This window comes from Pan troglodytes, chromosome 3 (assembly GCF_028858775.2).
Source record: "Pan troglodytes isolate AG18354 chromosome 3, NHGRI_mPanTro3-v2.0_pri, whole genome shotgun sequence".
Taxonomy (NCBI): domain Eukaryota; kingdom Metazoa; phylum Chordata; class Mammalia; order Primates; family Hominidae; genus Pan; species Pan troglodytes.
In genome coordinates this window covers 2,444,067-2,459,576 of record NC_072401.2, presented here as the reverse complement: position 1 = coordinate 2,459,576, position 15,510 = coordinate 2,444,067, and the positions used below count along the sequence as shown (strand labels likewise).

Sequence of the window (15,510 nt, the reverse complement as noted above, 5' to 3'; positions counted from 1 at the left end):
GGTGGCCGCTGGCCCTGCTCAGGACAAACCAGGGACAGGTCTCCAGGGAGACCCTCGCTCTGCTGGGGCCAGCAGGGCTGGAAAGTGAGGTGGCGCCCACCACGGCTTGGGGCTCCTGCCGCCATCTTTGCATTGCAGTGTCACACAGCACAAAAGGACTGAACGAATGTTTATCCAGGGGCTCCAGGTTTCAGAGCAAGCCCTGAGAAAGCCTGAGCTTGCGGGTCCCACCCCTGGCCCCTGCCCAGGCCTTCCCTTTCGTAGGGCTCTGAGCCCCACTGCTGCATGGTGATCCACGCCCCGACAACGGGGTCAGCCTGCCCGTGGCACAAAGCCACTGTTGCCTCAAACTTCACTGGGCAGTAGTGGGGATGGGGGGTTCTTGTGTGCCTGGTGGCTCTGGCTGGTGGGGGCTCCCTGTGCCTCCCCCATCCTCCCAGCCCCAGTGGCTCTGGAACAGAGCTGGCATGACGCCTGCCCCACCCCATGGCCCCCAGCTGGGGTGAGCTGAGCCAGAGGGGTAGGGGTGAGGGCCAGTGCTGTGTGGTGGGCCAGGCCAGGAGGAGGGGCTGCAGCGAGGGCCAAGGGGCCTGCGAGAGGCATCCTGGACTGTGGATGGGGCCAGGGGGAGCTGGACTCAGCCTCAGGGGCTGGGCACTCAGGGGCTCCTTGTGGGCATTAAGGTCCCACAGCTAGTTCAGGTGACCGAGTGGACACAGGAAACAAGGGGGCTCAGGGGCCGGGGCAGGACTCGGGCCTGAAAGTTCTCTTGTCTTCGGCTCCCAGGCCCCAAGGCCAGGAGACCAGCAGGGCCTCCTCTCTCTTCTGCACTCTAGCTCTCGTCAGGAGGACCATGGAGTCCTTGGAACAGGTGCAGGCATTGGAGCTGCAGCTTCAGGTGAGGGGACACTTAAGCCTGCCCGGTCTTCCGGAGCCCAGGGGGAGGGGGAGGCCAGCACCCCCAGGGCAGAAGAGCCAGGCCAAAGGGTGCAGCCCCAGCCCCGAGATGGCCACTCCGCAGCAGGCACAGCAGTGGAGGCTGGACCGTCCCTGAAGCCCGGGAAGCCCCACCCGACTCTGCTCACTTCAGTGAACAGGGACGGCAGCTGGGGCTGGACCCCTCCCTCCCTGTCAAGAGCTGTGAAGGCTTGGTCCACTCAAGGTCAGGGACCCCTAGGAGGGCTCTCCTGGCCTCTAGGAGCCACCAATCCTCCCCGGGGGCAGGACCCTGAGGGGCAAGCACAGGACGCCCCAGGACACACCCACCCGTCCAAGGGCACCTTGTCTGCCGGCCGCAGCCTACCCACTGGCACAGAGGCCCTGGCAGGTGGGGGAACCTCCACCAAGATCGAGGTGTCGTGACTGGGAGGTGGATGTGGCATAAGCCTGTTGCTGGGCGAGTGTGGTGAGTGTGCACGTGTATGCACATGTGTGCGTGTGGCTGTCTGATCATGTATCGATGTGTGCACCTGTGTGCTGTAGGCCCTGTCCCCCTGCGTGGGGTCTGGGAGGTGGCTGGGGGTAGCTGGCCCAGGCCTGGGGCTCACCTCTGGCTGCCACCTGCAGGTACCCCTCAAGGTGAGCCTGAGTGCCGGCCGCTCATGGGGACACCTGGTGCCACTGCAGGAGGCCTGGGGCCCTCCGCCAGGCCCATGTCGCACTGAGTCTCCCAGCAACAGCCTGGCTACCCCCGGGTCCCCTGTCAGCACCCAGCCCCCACCCCCGCATTTTTCGCCTTCATTTTGTCTGTAGCCCCAGGCAACAGTGGGAGGAGAGAACTGGTTTCCAGCAGTCCATTGTGTGGCCTTCCCCAAGGTCACCAGCTCTGTACGCCCCAGGATGCATTAACCCTTTGGGGCTGGGGTGGCCCGTCATCCCCTGGAGTAAATGCCTGTGCAAAGCCCTCCTCATCTTTGTCTGAGTGAATTCTTCCTGTGAGTGGGAAGTGCCGCGTCCACAACCCCCAGCCACTTGGCCGGGGCAGGGCTGAGTGCCCCCAGTTGGGAGTGACCCAGGCTGGGTCTGGGCCAGACACTCCAGACTGGGTAGGCACTCCCAGCTCCCTCTCCCATGGATTCCAGGGGAGGGGGCTGCCTCGTGGCTCAGCAGCTGCTCCCCCCGGCAGGTGTCCAAGAAGCCACCAGCTCTGACGCCCTATGGTGTCACCCCCTGCTGACTCCCTTCGCTTTAGGAAGCCATGGCCCAGGGCGTGCACCGTCCTCCCAGGCCAGCCCAGCGTGCAGCCCTGTACTGAGATGCAGAGAACACAGCCTCCCCGCAGGCACTGAGGCCCCTGGAGCTTGTGTTCCCGACTGATGTGTCAGGAGGACCAGAGGAGCCCCTCTATGAGAAGACCTGGCCACCCACTGCAGGCCTCCGCCATGGATGCAGCCTAGTGGCCACCGAGGACCCGCGGGCGTCTGGGGTCACATGCTCTCAGGCCACAAGGTCTCTCCCATGAGCCTCCTGCAGGCTAGTGACCAGTGGCTGCAAACAGGCTGGCTCCTGAGACAGCCACTGCTCCAAGCAGCCCCTCCAGACTCTTCCCGTCCCACGTGCCCCTCTGCCTTCCCTCATGCACAGTGGCCTCACTGCCAGCCCAGCAGGACACCTGTGACTCACCTCCACCTCACAGCAGGCTGCGACAGAGGCACCAACACGATCCCCTCTTTGCACGTGGGGAAACTGAGGCACCAAAAGGTCACAGGGCTCAAAAGTGCACCAGCCAGGATTTCAGCTGCATCCTCACCCTGTACCATGGTTCCCTGTCTCTGTGGTGGCCCCTGGAAATGTGCTCCCGGGGTCCTGCTTTCAGGCCACCCCCCCCGGGTACCTCAGCCCCTCCCATGTACTTCCTTACCCAGGTCTGGGTCTGGGCTCCAAGAGCGTCCCTTGAAGTGGGGCACAGGGCCCCCTGCACCCTTCAGGGATGTCACCCCCGGCTGCCACCCACAGAGCGGCCAGCACTCAGGCTCACCATCAAGGTGCTGGCTTCTCGTGGGGACACCTGGTGCCACTGCAGGAGGCCGGCCAGGGGTGAGTATATGGGGTGCAGATGGTGCTGTGGGTTTGAGCAGTGGCCTTCCCCACCACCACCGTGTGTACCACCCTGCCCTCTTTCAAGTGGTGGCTGTGTCACCCGCGTGGCTTGCCTGTGCCCACTGAACATGGGTCATCTTTTCTGGGTGACCTGGGTCATCACAATGAATTGGTCAGGACCTCGCTGCTGTGGTCTGCGGGTGCTGGAAGTCCGTTCCTTCTTCCCTTCAATTACGTAGCATTTGCCTGACAGCGTGTGCGGTGCTGGGGAGGCAGGGACAGCTGGGTCCAGATCACAGTCCTGCTGCTATGCCACACCAGCCTCGCCCCTCTTGGTGCTTCCTGCCCCCTGGGGGAGCCAGGTGCCCATCCTGTGGCTCAAGGAAGCATTTGGTTTCTCCCCAGGAAGAGAACACCCACTCTGGCCGAGACGGCCTGATTTTCTCCTGGCTTCAAAAACATTTTCACCACCTCCCATGTGTGTCGGTCCTGGGTGGCTGGGCCTGCCCCCAGTGTGGTGGGACGTCCCAGTGATCCAGGGAGCTGCCCGTAGCCACGGCTGGGCCCTCCCGCCAGTGCGGTGCTGCCCCTGCCTGCGTTCCCTGGGCAGCACTCTGAGCCCCAACAGGCCCGCCAGGCCTTGATGTACCCGCCGCACCCAGGCCTCCATCCTGCCGCAGTTTCAGTGGGATGTCCCACATGGGCTTTGCTGTTCGTAACCCGAGCCCAGGCCAAGGCTGCCTAGCTCTCCAGGCTGAGGGGCAGCCCTGCCCCTGCCCCTGCCCTTGGAAAGATACTCGCAGCCTGGGGTTCCTTCAGGGTCCTGGCTGGAGGGCCTGGCGGCACGGGTTGGGAGGGTGGGAAAGGCAGAAGCCGGGCCAAGGAAACCCCTACCAGGAAAGTGGCCCAGGGGACCGGCTGTGGAGCTGGGGGACCCCCCAGACTCCAGGAGTTCCTCTGCCAACAAGACTGGCATCCTGACGGGGACCTGCCAGGGCAGGGGTCTGTGTCCACCCCATGTCTGTCTGTGAGACTCCCGACACCCAGCTCCCCACCCCACAGCCCTGAGCTGCAGCACCCTCGGCCTGGACCCCAGCCCTGGCATCCTCCCTCACAGACACTGGGGGTCCACCCACATCCTGGTGGGCTCTAATGCCTGCTCACCTCACACCCTCCCTCAGCACCGCTGTTCCTCCGAGGGGCCAGGCAGGCAGGCGCCGGGGCTGCCAGGGTAAGGGTCGACATAACCACAGGAACTGGGAACCCCAGACGCAGGAGGACAGGGCCTGGTCCCACTGGGGTGGCAAAAATGGTGGGGGGGCAAGGGCTGGGGGACAAGCTGTCTGCCAGGAGTTAGAGTACCCAGGACCAAGCACAGAGCTGGGGGAGGGCAAGGCCCAGGAGCTGCTCAGGGGGATCCCAGGCCTGAGAGTGAATGGGCAAAGCCCACCCGGCTGGGTGCCTGCTGGGGGAGGGGCCTCAGCCCATGGGGCCAAGCCCCCCTGCCCCACCTCCTGGATTACACTCCCTCCAGGGGGCAGTGCTGGCTGCAGGGCAGCCTGGCCAGGTGTAGGGGAGCCGAGGTGGGGAAAGGGGGTGGCCAGGGGAGAAGGGGGAGGCAGCAGGGGCCAAACTGGGCAACCAAGGGTGGGGCCACATCCCTGAAAGCCAGCCCTGCCACACAGTGGGCAGAAAGCGCCTCAAGAGAGCACGGGAGCCAGGTGCCTTCAACTCTGGTTTTATTGAAAAACAGCAGCATTGGGGGCCATTCAGGGGAGGGGCACACACCCACCCCCGGCCCCCGCAGCCCCTCTCCTCAGAACTCGCTCGCCCCCACCCTGGGGGCTGTTTTGGCACATCTGGGGCCTCAGAACAATCTGCCCCCGCCGTGGGCTCACAGTACAGTTTCGGGAACAAACAGCAGCAAGTGAACCCCACCCCCTGTGCTCCCCAAGCCTGGCCTCCCCGGACCTGCCCTGGAGCTGCCCAGGCCCTCCACCGAGGCCCTGCTCCACTGAGGGGCAAGAGGGGCCAGGGAGGCTCGGCCTGGGGCCGGGGGCCCAGCAGGGAAGCCGTGAGCAGGACCTGCTTCCCCGGGCACTGCCAGCCCACCACCGCTGGGTACCTGCACAGCCACATATATGCAAGTACACACACAGGCACTCGCACGCATGCATGCTCATGCAACACACATGTACACTCTACACGTACAGCTCACATATACATCCATACACATGTGCATGCTCACCCATACACCAGCCACACACAAGTACTCATACGCATACATGCCCACACACAAAGTACACACACGTACACCATATGCATATGTATGCACTCATACATTCATACATATGTGCCCCGTCAGAGAAGTACACAAGAACATGTGCATCACACATGCATACGTGCTCATGCATACACACGGACATTCATACACACGTGCATGCTTATGCATACCCAAGACACAAACACATGTACACGCACACATGCGCGCACACACGTACATCTATACACGTGCTCACGCATGTACACAACTCATGCACATGTACACCTATACACGTGTACACGCACATGCATGCTCATGCGTGTACATGCTTATGCACCTACAACATGCACTCATACACGTGCACACGCTCACACGCACACCTATACACATGCACACATGCTCACACTACACATATCCAAGAACCCACTTGCGCACACACACACGCTCAAACACGTGCACATGCACACACACAGGTACACCCCTCCTTTAAAATGGCTAATTATTGCTGTTTTAAAAAAAATACATCCAACAATGGTATGTCCGGCTCGCCCTCCTTCACCCCACTGTGGCCCCGGGAGGCATCACGCCACCTCTGGAAGCACAGCAGCCGTGGCGCCGAGGAGTAAGCGGATCCCAGGGTCTGCCAAGTCTGGAACTCAAACCCCAAGTGTCAGCTCTGTGGCCATCAGCCCAGGAACACAGGCCTGTGGCCAAACAGAAGCAGCTTCCAAACAGACACAAGCAAGTCAGCAGGCAATACAGGGTGCGCCACTGCAGCGCCAGCCCACGGGGAATGGCAGTGGGCTCCCTTGGCGCAGGGGCAACTGTCCCACCGTCCCTCGGGCACTGACAGGAAGGTGGCCCCACGAGGGCCCACACAGCCCCCTGCCCGGCGGGGCAACCACCTTTGGCCCCCACAAAGCCCAGGCACCAGCAGAGCCCAGGAACCCAAGTTCCCAGCCTCAGGCCACCAGCACAGCCCTGGGTGCCCCGGGGCAGGCGGGCCTCTCAGAAGGGAGCCAGGTCCCTATGGCCCAGAGAGCTTCCCCAGCACCTGCCACACAGCCAGGAAGCTCAGGGCGTCCCCAGCCCGTCGTCCCCTCTAGGGCCTGCAGCCTTCTGCCATCTTCTCTGAGGAGGACACCCAGAGCAGGAGAGGGGTGGCCCCAGGACCTCGTGGCCTCAGGCCTGCTGTCCACAGGGCCTCCCAGGCCCAGCCTTCCCCCAGGGCCAGCCATCCACCCCTCAGGCCAGACTGACCCAGCCCTCGGCCCCTCCCTCCGGGGGCAGCTTCTCAGCTGCTGCCCGGCCCCAAGGCATGACACCAGCCGGAAGCAAGGCTGGGCATGGGGCGGAGGAAGGAGGAGGAGATGCCGCCACGGCTGCGGGGCTCAACTCCCTACGCTCAGGAGCCCTTCTGGGGGCCAGACCACATGGCAGCTTCAGCACAAGCAGGCCTCCCACCCTCAGGGACCAGGTCTGCAGCGACTCACACCTGGGCAGTGGCAGCTGCCCGGGGCCACCCCACCGCCAGCACAGCAAGACCCATGGCTCTGGGCAGTGTGGGGCATCCCGAGGCGCTTCAGCCCTCAGCTGCCCGGAGCCTCCCGTCAGGCCTGCACTGCTCGTCCAGCGAGGATGCCCTCCTTTGCCCAGCTCTGGCCCCAGGCACTGTCAGCCCCTCCCGCCTTCCACGCCCCCCACTCCAAAAACAGAGGCTTCCAAACACACAGAAATCCCAGGAGCCCCAGGCCCCTGAGCAGTGCCAGGGCCTGGCCTGGCTTTCCCCGGGCCTCACCACGCAGAGTCTGAGTGGTGGGTGCCCATGGGGAGCGGGCAGGGGGCCAGCACTCGGGGAAGCCGCACCAGCCACGTGACAGCAGGGCCCAGGAGGGCGCTTCAGAGGTAGAAGAAGTTACATCAGAGTTTCTACAAACGTATAAAATTCACGTCAGTGCACATGTGCAGAGCAGTGAGATCCCAGGCTGGAGGGATGAGGTGGGCCGGGTCAGGCCCACCCACCAGGGCACCCGGCCTCCAGCCCCGGGGGAGGACACACCTACCCCCCAGTGGCCTTCAAGGGCCCCACCAAGCTACACATTGGCCTGGCGAGGGTTCCGGGCAGCTCCGCCCCAGCCTGGCAGGCACACCAGTGCCTCTGCTCACCTCAGGGGCGGCAGGGTTCTGCACACAACCACCCCGCACACCCTTCCTGCCATCTCTACCAAGTCCTGGCAGCAACAAAAAAGGCCAAGCGTCTCACCACCCACAGGGCAGTGCAGCCAAGGAAGAGGTCACTCACGGGCGCAGATGCCACCAGAATGGGAGAAGGCCACACTGCCCAGGACTCTCAGAACCCCCAGGAGGGGGATCTGCTAGGATCAATATCCAGGAGACACTGGCAGTCCCTGGGCCTCCAGGCCCTGCCCTGGCGTCGGTGGGCTCCAACAGCCACCCCCAAGCACCCTGCACCCCAGGAGCCCGAGGCTCCAAAGGCACAGGACCAAGGGAAGCTGGCGGCACCCCGACACGACACCCCCAAGACCTGACTCCACCTGGCCCGCCCTGCCCCTCCTGCCCCCAGCATGCCCCGCACCAACTGGGACCAGCCCCAGGCCAAACCCAAACCAAACCAAAAGAGGAAAAAGGCACAACTGTTTGTTTCCATTTTGCTAAAACACTTTACGTCTGTCTGTATATTCCAGATTAACAAAATCTGAGCTGCAAGAAAATAGGGTGCCGATTTCTGTACAGTCTACAAAACTCCCATCCCCAAGCGGGGACCGGGCACCTCCAGGGAGGAATGTACAGGGGAGTGGGGTCTGTACAGTGCTCTGCACACCTCAATTGCTAACAGGACAAAAGGCCCTTGGACGCAGGGCTTCTCTGTCCCCTCGCTCACTTCTGAAGCGCCTCGTGAGAAGCATCCCTCCATGGCCCTGCACGTGGCCTTGATGCCTGGGACCCAGTTCCGTGGCCCACCCTGCCTGCCACGACCCCTCCCCAATTCCCCCACACAAAGGGGTCTGGGCAAGTGTTTATTCTTCTCCTGCCACCAAAGCCAGGTCCACTTCTAAGCTGAATGTGCAGCCTGTGCCACCCTCCACCTCTGTCTCCCCTTCCAGGCCAACCCCCCCCCCCCCCCCCCCCGTCCAGGGCAGCCCCTGCCTGTGACCTCAGGAAGGAGAGACCAGGAGCATGGCCAGCAGAAGCCGAGGCGGCCACCCCTCTTCCCACCCAGCCCAAGGCAGCGCCCTGCCCCTCTTCCCAGAGGCTGCGGACTCCCTTGCCCCCCACACTGCCCACCCTGCAGGCCGGGGCTGGGAGGCGTGCTCCATGGCGGGAAATGACATCCAATCAGGGTTTCCCTCCAGGTTTCCAACAGCAAAACGCTCCACCCACCCGGCCACCCACCCCCATCACACTGGGCCAGAAACTGTCTTAGGGTACAAACTACCGTTTTGTCCCAAGAATTAAAGTCATGCAGAGTGCTATTCTGTCTAAATAACTTATTAGAAAATGTGTTGGTTTCAGGCTGGGAGAAGCTGTGGGCTGGAGGCTGTTGGCAGCAGCCTGGGCTGGTAAGATTCACAGGGTGGACCGTCAGCCAGAGGCAGGAGGTCCCCGGGGACATCTGGGAGAGGCCACCACGATCCAGTGGGCACTGGGGAGAGGGGTCCCATGGACCCCCACCCTGGCTGTGCCACGGACGCCATGGGAGTCACCTGGGCGATGACACCAGTCAGCCCAGCCCAGGCAGGGGAGGGGCCGGAGCCAGAGAAAAGGAGGGCGTCAGAGCAAAGCAGGTGTGGACAGAGCCGGGCTGCGCGGGGCAGACCAGGCCCTCCAGGAGGTGGGGGCAGGGGCAGGCCCTCCCACAGCCACCTGGGGGCCGGGGACAGGGGCGCTCACCAGCCCGGGTCTCCGGGTCCAGTCTGGGCAGGGCGGCAGGGCGGGGCTGTGTGCATGCGGCATGCTCGGCCGGGCCACACCCTCGGCATGCGCGGAGCAAAGCAGCGCCGTGGCCAGCTCGGGCCTCCACAGGCAGTGGCGCTGGGGCCGCAGGCGGGGCCGGAGCCTGGCCCCGGGATCTGCTGCAGAGGTTCTGTGCTTGGTGAGCAAGGCTGGGCCTTCCCCAGTGGCGGCGGGCAGGGCAGCATCATGGACAGCCGCGGTGGTCCAAGATGCCACTCTTCAGGTGGCAAGCCGCCCAGGCAGGTGGGGAAGGGCGAGGGGCTATGGCGACAAACAACCCACCCCCACCAAAGTGTCGCCGAAGAACAACAGCCCTGCACCCCCCGGAACCAGCCAGACAACCGCAGGATGTTGAAAAGGGGAAACCCAACACAAACGCCAAGTGAGCGTCTGAAAGCAGGCCGCGCCGGGCGGCGGGCAGGCGGGCGAGGCGGACAGGGCGGCCGGGGGGGCGGGCGGGCGAGCGGCGGCGGTCACTCCTCGCGCAGCTGCAGGCGGTAGCGGTGGTAGCGGACCTGGAAGAAGAGGCGCTCAGCCAGCGAGAGGGTCATGCCTGGCAGCACGTAGCGGTCACTGGCGCCCATGTGTCTGAAGCCCAGCGACTCGTAGAGCTTGTGGGCGGCCACCTTGACGGCCGTCGTGCCCAGCACCACCGCGGAGTAGTTGTGCACCACGGCGAACTCCAGCACCTTCCGGCCCAGCGCCTTGGCGATGCCCTTGCCTCGGAAACGTGAGTCCACAGACATCCGCAGCAGCTCCACCGTGTTGTCCTCCTCGTGGGCCCGTGCAGCCACAATGCCCACCACGTTGCCATCCAGCACGGCCACCCAGAAGCAGGAGCCTGCAGGGGATAGGGTGGTCAGGGACACCCGGTGAGGAAGGCTGGGGAGACCCCTCCACCTCTGGGGTGAGACGGGGCCCTTGGCACTGCCCCCTCCAGCTGGACACCGAGCCAGGGCAGTGGGACACCCAATCCTGGCAGCCCCCGGGGCCTAGCTACCAGCTCTGCTGGAGCCAAGGGAGGGGGCAGCCACTATTCAGGACAAGCAGGTAGAGCCCCCCTCCAGAGCTCCTTAAGCAGAGAAAGCCAGCCCAACACCTGTTACCCAACAGGCCAACAGCCAGGACCCAGTCAAGCCTGGAGGCTGCGCTGCTCAGAGTAGTGGTCAAAGGCCCGAGTCCCTCCTCTGAGACCAAGAGCTGGGGCAGGCTTTGCCCAGTCAGGCCCCTGCCCTGCCCAGCTACTCCCAGACCAAATGCCTTGATGGCCCAGGCCACCCTGAACAGGCCATGGTGCAGCCAAACTGCTGTGGCTCCTGGCCACCCAGGGTCACCCGGGCCATCACGGCAAACTCCAGCACCCACAGCAGAGGGCCGCAAAGGGCAGGGGTCAGCAAAGTGCGTCCAGAAGGCTCCCTGCAGCCCAGGAGGAGCTTTCCTATAAATCCAAGTGGGGGACAGGGGATGGCCCCTCTGGCCCCGGCCTCTCCTGGCAGTGGGCCAAGTGGCCAGGCCATCACCCCATCCACAGCACGGCCCAATTCTCACCTCAAGTCAGGCACGAAGCCAGGAGGTGGCGGTCGTGGGGGAGGGGAACCGGCAGGGGAGGAGGAGAGGTGCAGGGGCAGGTGGGGGCGGTTGTAGGAGGGAACCTGCAGGCACTGGCCACAGGGGAAGCCCAGCCACCTCCAGCAGCCAAAGGCAGAGGTGGCACCCAGAGACCTCTCTGAAGACCAAGGGTTTGGCCAGTGGAGGGCCACACAGCCTGCCTGTGGCCCATCCAGCCTCCTACTCAAGGAGGCTCTGCACCTGCCCCGAGCCCCGGGAAGCCCTCCCATCCCTCCCCATTGCCCCTCTGCACAGCCACCAGCCTGCTGGCTCCATGAGGGGGACCTCTGTCTCCTTCACTGCTGGACACTGAGGCCTGGCAGGCGGCTAAAGGGGTACTGAAGGCCCTTCAAGGAGAAGCAGCGTGGGGGGGAGCCACCGGGCACCGCTGCCATCGCCACAGACACGAGCAGCTGGGCCCTCCAAGCTCTGTGCAGCTCCAGGGTTCCCAGGAGGGCTGCCCCTCCTCGGCCCCCTGTCCTGGAGCCCCTGGGGTCTCCCACACCCAACCCCCCATCTCCCTACCCACACAGCATCTCTACCTCCAAGGAGGGGATCCTGGACCAGTATCCCTCCCACCAGCTGGCCTGCCCACCACCCAGGGGTTCTGCCTCTACCTACCCAGGCAAGATGAGAGATCAGGGCCATCCCAGGAGTAGCAACCCCCAGCACCATGTGGCCCTGGGCATACCTCACTCCTCCCAAGACTCGGTTTCCCCATGTGCACAAGCAGCTCCCAGAATCCACCATGGGCCATCAGCAGCTATCCAGCCTCTGCCCTCGTGGGGTGTTCCTGCAGCCCTGCCAGCTACCCCTCCACTCCCTCACACCAGGGAGGCCACGGCCCAGAAGGAGCAGGGCCATGCCCCGTGTGCCCACCGGAGCCCCCTTTGTTGCTGTGGCCTGTGCTTCCTCATGGCCCGTTTCCCCTCCCAAGCAGAGGCTGGCCAGGGCTCAGGGGCTGCTCAGATGCTCTGTTTGGGTTTAGGAAAGGGTCAGGGAGAGCAGCAGGCACCAAGGCCGTGGCGCGGGGGTGGAGCATGGCAGCCAGCGGTGCCAGACACTGCCCCTCCCCTGACACTGACAGGGCTCCTGACAGACCCTGCCCAACCCTTTGGGCCACACTCTGTCCCTCTCATTGGCCTACAGACGCTCCAGGATCGCAGAGAGCCTCCTACCCCAGAGAGCAGAGTCTTCACCCCTGCGGCATCCGGCATGGGGGAACCGGTGTGGCTCAGCGGCTGGGGGGCCAGCCCGAGGGTGGAGAACAACCCCCACCCCCCCTAGAGCCCAGACTCAGCTCTTCCAGCTATAGAAGGCCACAGGGGCTGGGACAAAACCCTTCAGCTAAGCGGCCCAGCGATCAGGCCAGAAGTGAAGGCCAAGGCTCAAGGTCAGGTCCCCTGCCCCCACCCCATCCTCTGTGCCCCAATAGGGTCCCCGGCCCCTGCCGCACAAGCCCTCTCCCCCCAGGACCCTGGCACTGCAGGCAACCCCATCCCCGCAAGGCACACCAGATGGGACCCACAGAGCCCAGCGGCCCTTGCCCCACCGCAGCAGGCGCCAGGGAGACGCATCCACAGCAGGAAACGGTGGAGCCACTGCGTCGCAGGGCCGGCTCAGGTCACTCAGCGGGAGGAGCCGGCTGTGCCTCCCCCAGCCCCGCTGACACCGGAGGCCTCGGTCACCCAGAAGGCTCAGGTCACAGGGGCCCCGGCTCAGGCCCACCCACGCCGGCCCTCGCCCAGGCCTGCCCTGAGGTTGCTGGAGTGCGTGCCCCCGAGGGCTGTCTGGGGCGGAGGTCGGGGAGCGGCAGGAGCGGGACTCACCGGGCGGCTTCATGTAGTACTGCTCGATGTCCGCCATGTCCGTGTGCAGCGCGCACTCCAGGTAGGCGCGGATCACCTTGCGGCTGTAGTAGTAGCGCAGGCCCAGCAGCGCGGCCGGCACCAGGCACGTCAGCAGCAGCGAGCGGCTCACGGCGAAGCACAGCGCTGAGGGCAGAGGGCGCGGGTCAGCGGCGCGGCGGGGGTCCCCAGGCCCCAGAGACGCCACCCCGGCGAAGCCCGCTAGGGACGCCGCGCCCGGCCGCGCTCCTGGTGGAGGAGCCGGGGTCATCTCGGGTGCTTTCTACTTCTCCCTATTTCCAAGCTTCCTGCGGTAAAGACAGCCACCCCACCCACCCGCACCGCCTGGAATGAGCCTCGGCGGGTCTCTGAGCTTCCAAACACGGCAGGACACCCTCGGGATGGCCGGGCCGGGAAGGGCTCTGCCCACGCTGGCCTGCTGAAGCCAAGGTGGGCAGATCCTGCCAGGGAGCTGCCCCGCAGACCAGGCCCCGCGCGGGGGAGGGGGAAGGGGGGAGGGGGAAGGGGGGTGTCCCACGTTCCAGCACCGGGCCCCAGGACCCCCTCTTCCCAGGGCCCCAGCAAGAGCCCTTCCTGGCCAGCGTCCGGGAGCTCTGAGGGCAGGGACAGGGCAGGGAGGCCCCACACTGCTTCCAGCCGCATTTCGGCTGCCGTGACCTTGGGGGAGTCGCGTCCTCCCTACGCGGCCTCAAGCGCCTCATCTGTAAAATGGGAGCGAACCCCCTCACCCCGGCAGGAAGCTCCGAGGGGAAGGGCACCCAAAGACCCTGCAGGGGCCGCCCTCTGCGACCGCCCCGGCTGTGCCAGGCGCGCGCACCCCCCGCGGCGCCGGCTGTCTTTCCCTCATAAATTAGCACCGAGCGGGAGGCGGCCTCCCCCGCCCGCAGATTATATTTAGGCACTCGCCGGGGCCCAGCCGCGGCGGGCGCTACCTGCCCTGGCACCCGCCCCCACCCAGGATGCCCGGGAGGGGACAGGGGAGGCGGTGGGGGTGGGGGGCTGCGCGGCGGGGACGCAGGTGCGGACCCCGGACCCTCCCCGGCTCCGACCCGCTCGGGGCCCTGCGCCCATCCCCACGCCCATGGCCAGCCCTGCGCGGGGCCCGGCGCGGCAGAAAGCGGGGGGCTTCCCAGGCTGGTCCCCGGGAGCCGGGCGCGGGGTCCGCGTGGACGCCGGGGCGGGGGAGCTCCGCGCCGGCCCGAGGGACTGCGGCAGCCGGGGGCCCGGCGCACTGACCCGCCAGCAGGGCGTAGAGCAGCTGCGCGCGCGGGTGCTGCCGCAGGCCGCGGAAGGCCGTGTTAGGGATGCGCTCCATGATGCCGTCGTAGAAGATGCGGCGCGCCGCCTCCTGCTCGGCCGCACGGAACTCGCGGATGCACACGCCGCGCCCCCCCGGCGGCCCCGCGCCCCCCGCCCCGCCGTGAGGCTGAGCCACCGGGGCAGGTGGGGGCGCGGGGGGCGCGGCGGCCGGCCCGGGCGCGGCGGGCAGCGGGGGCCACATGGCGCCGGCGGCGGCGAGCAGCGCGTCCTTCTTGGCCCCCGGCAGCGCCTCATGGTCCTCGGCGGCCACGATCTTCGTCTCACAGACCATGTCGGGAGGCCCACAATGCATGCACCCGGCCGGGCGGCACGGCAGCGGGGACGCGGCCGGGCGGCGGCGGGCACGGCCGGGCCCAGGGCAAGGGCGCGGCGCCCTCGGACCCGCGGCGGCGGCGGCGGCGGCGGCGGCGGCGGCGGCGGCAGCGGCGGCGGCGGCGGCGGCGGCAGCGGCGGCGGCGGCGGCGGCGGCAGCTCAGGGGCGCGGGGCGGAGGCGGCGGGCGGCCGGGGCGCGCGCAGGGAGCTGCGCCGCATTTTGGAGAAGTATTTATAATGCGGCGGCGCCGGTGCAGTCGCGGCGCCCGCGGCCCGCAGGGTCCTAGCGTCCACTGCATTGGCTGCCGGGGGTCACCATGTGATCGCGGGGGTGGGGGAGACGCCGCCCCCGCCCCGCCGGGTGGCTCGCTGGGCGCGACGGGGCGGCCGGGCAGCGCGAGGGGCCCGGCACGGGCGGGGGCGGCGGCGCGGGCGGGGGCTCCTGGCCCCGGGGGCGCCCGGCGGGGCTCGGGACCCGGCCGCGGAGCGCGTGATGGGCGCCGCCCGCCCCGCCCCCCGCTCCCACGCCGCGCGCCTGGGAGCGTCCCGACCCCGGGCCCGGCCGCCGGCGATCGCGGCGCCGCGTCCTCCTCCTCCTCCTCCTCCGCGGCCGCCCGGAGCAGTCACGGCAGCGTCTCCCGCTCCGTCTCCTGCCTTTGTTTGAAAGCAGCGCCCGCGGTGGACCTGAGGAGGGGGCGCCGCGGCTGCCCCGGCCCGGAGCCCCCGGGAAGCCTCGTCCGGAGCCGCACGGGCAGCCGGAGTGGGGACGCGGAAGGGCGGGGTCTGCGGCCTGGCGCGGCGCCCCCCTGTCCGAGCCCCGCAGTGGGCACGGGGATGCGGGGCCCGCAGGACCCCTCCCGGCCCGGCCCCCGCCCCCGCCCCCCCGCGGCCGCGCATGCGCCCCGTGGCCTCGGTGCAGGTGCAGCGGGGGCTCCGCGCCGTGTAGGACCTGCAGACGCCGCAGGCTGGGGCGGAGAAGCTCAGGTGCGGGGAGGCGGTCGCAGACCCCATCCTCGGCGCTTCTCGAACCTAGCCCCCTTCAGTTCTGCTCGACCTCCCAGCACCACCCCGAGGGCTGCCGGAGCAGAGCTTCCCCGACATACGCGGGCGGGACGGGGCCAGGG

General features: G+C 66.8%; 2 protein-coding genes across 4 annotated transcripts in view; one reads left to right on the top strand and one right to left on the bottom strand.

Moving 5' to 3' along the window:
- Positions 1-1,910, top strand: part of POLN (DNA polymerase nu) — a 170,944-nt gene extending 169,034 nt beyond the window's left edge. For all 3 annotated transcript variants that reach the window (XM_063808588.1, XM_054683714.2, XM_063808589.1), the window contains 2 exons: positions 837-898; positions 1,567-1,910. In XM_063808588.1, coding sequence (XP_063664658.1) covers positions 837-898; positions 1,567-1,752 — 248 coding nt within the window. In that variant the 3' untranslated portion in view covers positions 1,753-1,910. The remainder of the gene's footprint in view (positions 1-836; positions 899-1,566) is intronic.
- A 7,775-nt stretch (positions 1,911-9,685) lies between these two features.
- NAT8L (N-acetyltransferase 8 like) lies at positions 9,686-14,454 on the bottom strand. Its single transcript, XM_016951166.4, has 3 exons — positions 13,990-14,454; positions 12,715-12,879; positions 9,686-10,118 (listed from the first exon to the last, which is right to left on the bottom strand). Exons 1-3 carry the CDS (start codon positions 14,363-14,365, stop codon positions 9,751-9,753), a joined length of 909 nt encoding a protein of 302 aa, XP_016806655.2. The 5' UTR covers positions 14,366-14,454; the 3' UTR covers positions 9,686-9,750.
- Positions 14,455-15,510: the final 1,056 nt, after the last annotated feature.